Source organism: Quercus suber, unplaced genomic scaffold (assembly GCF_002906115.3).
Source record: "Quercus suber isolate HL8 unplaced genomic scaffold, Cork oak 2.0 scaffold_146, whole genome shotgun sequence".
Taxonomy (NCBI): domain Eukaryota; kingdom Viridiplantae; phylum Streptophyta; class Magnoliopsida; order Fagales; family Fagaceae; genus Quercus; species Quercus suber.
In genome coordinates this window covers 521029-529381 of record NW_027069607.1, presented here as the reverse complement: position 1 = coordinate 529381, position 8353 = coordinate 521029, and the positions used below count along the sequence as shown (strand labels likewise).

Below are 8353 nucleotides of genomic sequence, written 5' to 3'. Positions count from 1 at the left end.
TCTAGAGTGGGGACTTCAAACTACATATATATTTATAAAGAAACCATAACTCTAGTTTTCGTTTGTCTAATGCATACAATGATACCAATTGAGTCTTGTAATTCAACTTATTGATATTTTGATATTTCCAATTGAGATATGTAGAGTTTAAATTCCTTCACCCCAACTATTGATTTTATTGTGTTTATATATATATATATATATATATATATAACTATTGATTTTAATTTTTTATTTCTCTTGAAATCTCTTCAATATTATGTTTATTTTTACACGTGCCTTTTTTAGGGGGCCTACAACTATTATGTGGCATTAGAGTTACATCGTGTATAAAACTTAATATTATAGCACTTCTATGAATAGCCCTTACTGATGCCGAAGAGTTAAACTTTAATGACCAACAATGTATTTTTATCAATAAAAAAAAAAAAAAAACAAAAGTTTTAAAAGAAGAAATGACAAAATAAAATAATAATAAAAAAAATCAAACAAACAAAAGAGGGAACAAAGCATACAATGGAAAACGTCGACTGAAAATTATAATAAAATAGAATAAGCAAGCAATAAATAAAATGAAGTAATTCCACTTGATTGTCGTGGTAGTATAGTGTGTATTGAGCAATATTTCTTGAATAAGTATCTGTCTTAACAATATTGTTTGCTTCTATGACAACTAAAGGTTTCAAAAGAACCATAACGGGAGGGATTGAATTCTAATTAGTACATATTGAAAGAAGCTGAGCATATGCATGTCCTAATAAAAAGTTTCTTCCAAAATGTTGTGACATGAACAGTTATGCCAATCCTCGCCCATTCCTCCTGGTTTCTTTCCAATCAGTGGGGGACAGCCTGATATTCTTGGTTTCAGTAAAGAGGCGCGGTCAACTAGTCATAAACCTCTTCTGGCATTGAGATCAAATTGAGAATCTGCTTGAATTGATGCAAGGTTCAACTCCTGCAAAATATGACCGAGACTGCACCAAATCACCAATGAGCGTGTAAGGACTATTATATAACTAGAATATACGGTTGGTGTTGATAAATTAATCCAGTACTTTAGCCCTTCTTAATGCCAACATTTTAGCCATTCAGTCAGCACCCTCTCTCTCCAGTTTAGTCATTTGAAATTTCATTAGTGTTTTGGTTATTAAAACTCAAAGGCATCCAGTACAAAAGAAAAATATGGTTTATATCAGTTGGTGCTCTGAATCCAGTCTGAGCTATCAGACAAAAAAAATCCAGAATAGGTAGATTGCAGTCATTTTTTCTTTTCAGCCAGACTACATATAGCATGATTCATAAGCTAGTATAAGTTAACAGCAGTATCATGATTTAATTATATTTTCCAAAACGTACCAACAGATGGGGAATTAAACAAACTCAAAACAAAAACAAATAAGCAGAATACCTGCATGAAAGCTAGTTCCTGGAGTAGTAGTCAGATAAGATCCATCTCCAGAATTCTACTCCAATATTGATGAAGATCAGACTACAGTCTGTTTGTCTAATGATTATAAGAACAGTAATAATAATCATACATCAGCCAATGTGAACGTATCATATTCAGAATGAAAATTCTATGAGGGAAGAACTGACAAAAAGAATAAGTAATAATTACTCAGTTATTTTAGTCCCCATTAGGTCTAAGAAAAGAAGGCACCACCTATGTAACCTTTGTTTTCTGCTTCAATCTTGAAAAACCTCTCATGAGAAAAATATAAAAGAGATTAAGATGCGTCTTCAATCAATTTACAGAGGAGATCAATAGTAGATGTATGAACACGTGGAAGCAGCGGAGTGCTACGTACTTCTAACAAGTAGAAGAAAATGCATCAAGGTTTTACATCTTATATTTCATGTTGTTTTGGCTAACAGGACAGGAATCCATATGTAAACTGATAAAAAATAATAGTGCCAGGTACATTTCATAGGAGATTTTTGTTGTCCTAAATGATAAATTAAAAAAACTTATATTTGAAATATTTGAAGTTTTTCCTGCCCCTAATGAAACATTAAATTAAGCCACCCTAAATTGTTTATAAGCAGCACGACATTGGTGCCTGTCAATCCACAAGAAGCTGCCAGGGAAAGAAATGTAGAAATCACCCTTTACCAGCAGTAAAGATGGTTTAGTCTACTTGTAAGATTTGATCATCCATCATAAATACAACAAACAACAACAAACAAAGCCTTAGTCCTAAAATTTTGGGGTCGGCTATGGATCCTCAACATCTTAGTTAGGGTCGGCCATATGTATTCTTTTGTCTCCATTATACTTTATCTAAAGTCATATTCTCTATACTCCTTTAATTTACATGTTCTTTTTTATTACTCCTACTAATATGATTTTTGGTCTTCCTCTACCTTTTTTCATTCCCTCAACTTGGATATGCTTGTTCCTTCTTATTGGTGCATTAGTTGCTCTCCTCTGCACATGACCAAACCATTTTAAACAACTCTTCTTCATATTTTCATCAATAAGGGCTACCCATATCATCCAACATAAATCTACTTTCAAAATTACTAACTGCCAGAAAACAATCCGTTTTTCAGCATGGAAGAAAGTAACAAAGAACATCAAATTTTCACTTTCCTAGAGATAAATTGGCATAAATAAGAAGAAAAAACAAAGGGAGAGAAAGGAGGGAAATTAAAAAACAAAAATTAGATCTTACCACTAAGTTGTTGCTGCATTGGAGTGCCAGTAGGTTTGAACAAGAACCAGCTTTTAACCTTTCCATGTCCCATGCTGAAATTGACTTAAATACTTAGAAATTCTTCAAAATCTTTTCACTGTGGACGAGTTCATTGGACAAAATGAGGAAAAAATAATTACATAAATCATTTGAATCTGAACAAATAAAACTGAAGTTTGTTTGTACATGCCAGAAGAAGCAGAACAATTTTTTTTTTTTTGATCAGAGAAGCTGCACATTCTTAGTTATGCAACAAAAGCTTTACTTATATCTCACAATTCAGGTGATGTGCAAACTTGAAATGTGAGCTATTTTAGGCCAATCCACACCTGTTTCGGTATGGGATCTTTCCAATAATTTGGGACAGTCTGAGATTATGAGTTTCTGTAAGTGATAGATCTCATCAGGCAGTGATGTTAAATTGGGGCATTGGCTTATTTCAAGCTTCTGAAGTGACATGAGGTTGCCCATCCACTCTGGTAAGGTCATCAAGTTAGAACAGTTTACAATCTTAAGATGTTGCAGTGTGGTTGCATATTGAATCTCGTCAGGCAAATACACCAGATTTGAAATAGTGATAAGAACCAGTGAACGGAGGTTCCTGAGGCTTTGCCATTGTATGCCGTCTAGATCCTTGATGCTTGCAATATGCATAGACTTCAATTTGGAAAATGGGGAGTAGGTTGAAAAGGGGGGGAATGAAGAAGAAGAAAAAGAAGAAGAAATAGAAGTAGAAGAGGTTAAGGAAGTTGCTATTGTTTGTTTCACCATCATTGACTGCTGTTGTAAAAGCTCCCTTCTGACATCAGTCAGCTTCAAATCTTCTTCAAGATTTAGAAAAAGAGGCATAGATGTCAGGTTTGGGCAATGCTCTATAGACAATTTAGATAGACAAGGAAATGACAGGAATAACGGAAATAACGGAAATTGTTGATTCTTTGCTGCGACTCCTTCCCTCCTCATCCTCCATCCTGTCAGATTAGGCAATTTATAGAGCGTTAATTCCTTTAGGCTTGAGAAAGGTACTGCTGAAGATGGTGCTGGTTGTCTTCCACTGCCTCCAACCAGATTGCCCCTTGAGGGTTCATGATCCCTCTCTTCTATGACCTCAAGAGAAGTTAATTCTCCAACATATAGAGTCTTGAGACAATGGAGATGACTCAATGATGGTAGATGCTGGCATTTGGAACACCTGCTTATATTAATTGCAACAAGATTTGGGAGGCACCAAAATATATCATCCTTCATCCAACTGGGAAAATTTAAGCCCATATACCCTTCAATGCCTAATAGAGCCACATTTGGGTGTGGCCTGAGGGTTTCAAGAAGTGCTTCATCATTGGCCGGATCAACATCACCTTCTATTGGTTCCCACTGTAATCTGACAGCCTGAAGGAATCCTTTGCTTTCCAAGTTGGCAGCATTAGATTCTGAAGTATCAATTTTGATATGTCCCAATTTCAAAATTGTTAGCTCTCCTCTCAAGTTGTTTAACCCCATCAATTCACTTAGCCCGCCAGTCTTCCCCAAGCTGGCAGTGCCCTTGCCAATCACAAATAAAGGTAATGTTTGAAGTGTGGTTAACTGCCCAAGTCCGTCTGGCATATGAGCCAAACTTTTACATCCACCAATCTCAAGGTGTCTAAGATTGACCAACTTCCAAATATCTCTAGGCAATTCTTTGAGGTTAACACAAGAGGAGAGCTTAAGAGTTTGCAGATTTAGTAGCCTTGTAATTGAAGTGGGCAAAAGGTTGATGTCTTCGTTCCCAGAAAGATCAAGATACCTTAACAATAGCAAGTTACCAATTGAAGGTGGAACCATTTCAATCCCTGAATCATGCAAATCTAACACTCGCAAGTACTTAAATCTTGAAATAAGTTTATCAATAATTGCTTTATCCAACCTTCCCTTATATTGAGTTGGCAAAAGAAACGTCCGCAACTTCTTGGCTTTAAGCAATTGGTCCAGAAGTTCCCGTGATGAATGTAAACTAGAACAAAACAAAAAATGACGAGATCTTTTATTAATAATTTCCGCCTTCATGTCTATGATGGTGCTTCCAGTACCAGCTACAAACACTGCCGCATCACGAATTAAATCATCCATTCTACAACTCAATACATTGCCCCATTCATCTTTCTTGAACTCCAGAAATAATGAATTCCGAAGTAAACTCATAAAATACTCATCACCAACATCCTCCATGTGTTGGTTTCCATTTGAGGAATGGATGAATCCTTGGGCCATCCAAAGTTTTATAAGTGTCATCTTATCAATGATACAATCTTCAGGAAACAATGAACAATAAGCAAAGCACTCCTTCCTCTTTAGGACTGGTAAAAAATTACAGTGTGTACTACTTTCCGAAAAAGGTTCAATAGTCTTGATCCCTGATGAAGCATCTGGTCGTTTAGCAGATAACCCATTTCCCATTAGCTTTATCATGGAAGGAAGGCCTCTGCAAATCTTTACAATCTCTCTACCATATTCTAATACTTCTGGTCTCAATGGCTCTCGGCCTTCTTCAAAGGCAACATGACACAATAAAGACCATGATTGCTCTTCCGACAAGCCTTTTAAAACATAGGGTGGAGTAGTGCCTGCTATTTCTCCAGCTAAGAATGACCGTGTAGTTATCAGAATCTTACTTCCTCTGTCACCGCCCATCAACTCTTTCTTCAAACTCAACCATTCTACTTGATCTTCATTGCAGACACCATCCAAAACAAGCAAATATCTCTTTCCAGCAATATTTTCTCGGACGAAACTTTGCAATTTATCCATAGGAGGATTTTCAAGACTGATCCGCCTTAAATATTCCACCATTTTCTTAAGAATTAATTTAACATCAAAGACATCAGAAACCGACAAACACACCCAAAGTCGTAGGTTGAAATGGTTTTCAACATTCTTGTCTTTAAATATCAATTGAGCCAAAAGGGTCTTCCCAACTCCTCGAATTCCAACTATAGGAATGACTGAAAGGTTGTCATTAGAATCCAACAAAACCTTTGTAATGGCTTTCTTATCATCCTCTCTCCCAAAAACCAGTTCTTCTTTATCCCCTGATCTCATCACTGGAGGTTTACGTAGATCAATATTGAAGATTAACCTTTCGATTTCAATATCATTCAACCTCTCCAGAATTGCGTTTACTTTTTGAGCCATCTTAAGCCGAAAAGTGAGCTGTTTCGAGCATGAGAAGAAGATACGTACCTCTTTGTCCATTTTAGTCATCAAGTCTGTAGAGGAGACAAGGTCCAGCAAGTCCTCAGCGTCGTTAAAGGCATCTTTCAGCTTTTCGACCCAGTGGTTGAGTGCTACATCACCGGTGGTGGCGTGCTTATCCTCAGCATCAAGAAGTTGAGCTTGGGTTGTGTAGATCGTGTTCCTAAGCTTTTCAATCGCATCATCGAAATCCCGGAGCATCCTAATCTGCGAAGATAAGCCGCCGACAACATGTTTAACGATTGCCTCTAGAATGGACTCTGACATTCCTTCAACTGAACAACAAGAGTCAGGAGTCAGGAGATGAAAGAAGAGACAAGGGATTGAAAACCGTGAACCGTAGAAACCTCTTTTTCCTTTCTTATCTAAAATTCGGTTCCATCTCCTGTAAGAGCATCTTCCTTATTTGACGCTACAAAAAATTATTTTATTTATTTTTTTTACTCATGTGTTAAAATAATGGATTTATTTTAGTTTTTATCACAATAAAATAATATATATTACAATAAAATAATATATTTATTACAATAATATAATAAATCCTATTACCAAAAAAAAAAAAAATACCACAAATATTCTAGCCAATAGTGTGAACACAAAATAAAATATATATATATATATATATATATTTACCTTTAAGTTAAAGTACACAGCTATCTTTAGTTGTGAACTGTAGCTGAGAAACCAAATTTTTTAGCTATAGCTCCACTGCTACAGCTCCAAATAGCTTTTTAGTGGTGCTAAAAATAATTTTTTTTATCTTTTTAGCATCTTTTTAGTTTTTTAGCACCACTGTTGCAAGTGAATTTTTTTTATTATTTTATTATTTTATCATATTTAAATTGGACATAAAAATAATACGATAACGTAGACATTAAGGCTGTGTTTGTTTTGGTTTCAAATCACTTCTGGAAATGCTTTTCCATAAATGAGGGTGTTTGGGTGCACAAGAAAAATTGGGTTAAACGGAAAATCATTTCTGTTTACCGTAAAATATGCCCTCTGGCCCTGTAAAATCATTTATGTTTGTATTTTACTTTCAAATCACTTCCGAAAAGAGAGAAAGAGAGAGAGAAAGGACTCAGATGCACAAACAGAGAGAGAGAGAGAGAGAGAGAGAGATCGCATCGGAAAATCAGATCGCCATCCTCGTCCCCTCCACACGACGGTGAGATCGCGCCACGAACCCACAAACCGATCGACCCACCTCGTCCACCGGCGAGATCGCGCCACGAACCCATGAACTGATCGACCCATCCCTCATCCTCACCGACCCATCCCACTCTAGCAACCCATCCCACTCTGCTGACCCACCCTTAAGCCGATCTATCCACCGGCGAGTTGCACTGCGCCGATCAAGCCCAGTCGCCTTACACACCTTCGCCTTCAAACCCAGTTGCCTCACTGCAACGATCTGACCGGATTTGATGATTTTTTTTTTCTTTGGTTTTGTTTCTTTTGTGTTTGTGGATTGAGAAATGATATTATATATTTGTTTGGAAGATGAGAAAATGTGAGAAAATGTGAGCAACAAGTAGAAAATGTGTTTTCTATAGTATTTTCAAGAACAGCCAAACACCAGAAAATATTTTTCAAAACATTTTTTGAAATGTAACCAAACACTTGAAAATATTTTACTTTCCCGAAAATAGCATTTCCGGAAAATATTTTCTAAAAAATATTTATTTTCTGAAAAATATTTTACATGAACCAAACACAGCCTAAGCTGATTTTGATTATTTAGGTAAGACAAAATTTAGCTACAAAATTAATTATAGCCACATTAATGTGTGGTGCATACACGAGAAAACTAACATCACTAGCTGACATGGATCAAGGCAATCACACTATGACAATCATGCACACAATGTAGTTTGAATATGCATCTACAGCAGTTGCCTTGAATGCATATCCACACTCCAAAGTCAAGAGCACCCAAGATCATAAGGGTACCCTCCTAATCATGTGAGTCCATTATACAAAGTGCATGGCCATCTTTAAAAACACACACACACACACACACACACACATATATTGCCAACGCTTTAAGGGTATGGCCCAAGTAAGGTACAAGATCCCCCCCCCCCCCCCCCCCAAACATCCAACTTTAGGATGTTTGGTAGAGTGGATTTTTAGGAGGAAGGAAAAAAATGGAGAAAAAATGAGGAGGAAAATTTTTTTTAGGGGGTGTTTGGTTAGAAGGGGGAGAGAGAAAAGAGATGATAGGGCTCAGGTGATTTCTCTTGGGCTCACCAAAAAGTTTTTTCCTCAAAATGGGGAGAAAACTAGAGTGGAAAAGAAATTGACGAAAATGCCCATGTGCACTGTGCATATGGGTTTCATCCACGCCCAATGCTTTTCTTTTTTTTTTCCCCTCCAACCACTTGCACATATACAATTTTTTTTATATTTAAAAATGTGTTACT

The 8353-nt window shown here is 36.4% G+C and overlaps 1 protein-coding gene across 17 annotated transcripts; it reads right to left on the bottom strand.

Annotated features, from left to right (window-relative positions):
• Window positions 1-573: 573 nt before the first annotated feature.
• On the bottom strand, window positions 574-6310 carry LOC112034131 (putative disease resistance protein RGA1). Of its 17 annotated transcripts, XM_065776991.1 has the most exons (6): window positions 3026-6310; window positions 2676-2749; window positions 2365-2428; window positions 1619-1701; window positions 1409-1504; window positions 574-974 (listed from the first exon to the last, which is right to left on the bottom strand). In XM_065776991.1, the coding sequence occupies exons 1-4, from the start codon at window positions 6192-6194 to the stop codon at window positions 1664-1666; spliced, it is 3345 nt and encodes a 1114-aa protein (XP_065633063.1). In that variant the 5' UTR covers window positions 6195-6310; the 3' UTR covers window positions 574-974; window positions 1409-1504; window positions 1619-1663. The 17 variants fall into 17 exon arrangements, with proteins under 17 accessions (XP_065633063.1, XP_065633060.1, XP_065633062.1 ...); XM_065776988.1 differs by having other exon boundaries at window positions 1619-2428; XM_065776990.1 differs by having other exon boundaries at window positions 1409-1701.
• Window positions 6311-8353: the final 2043 nt, after the last annotated feature.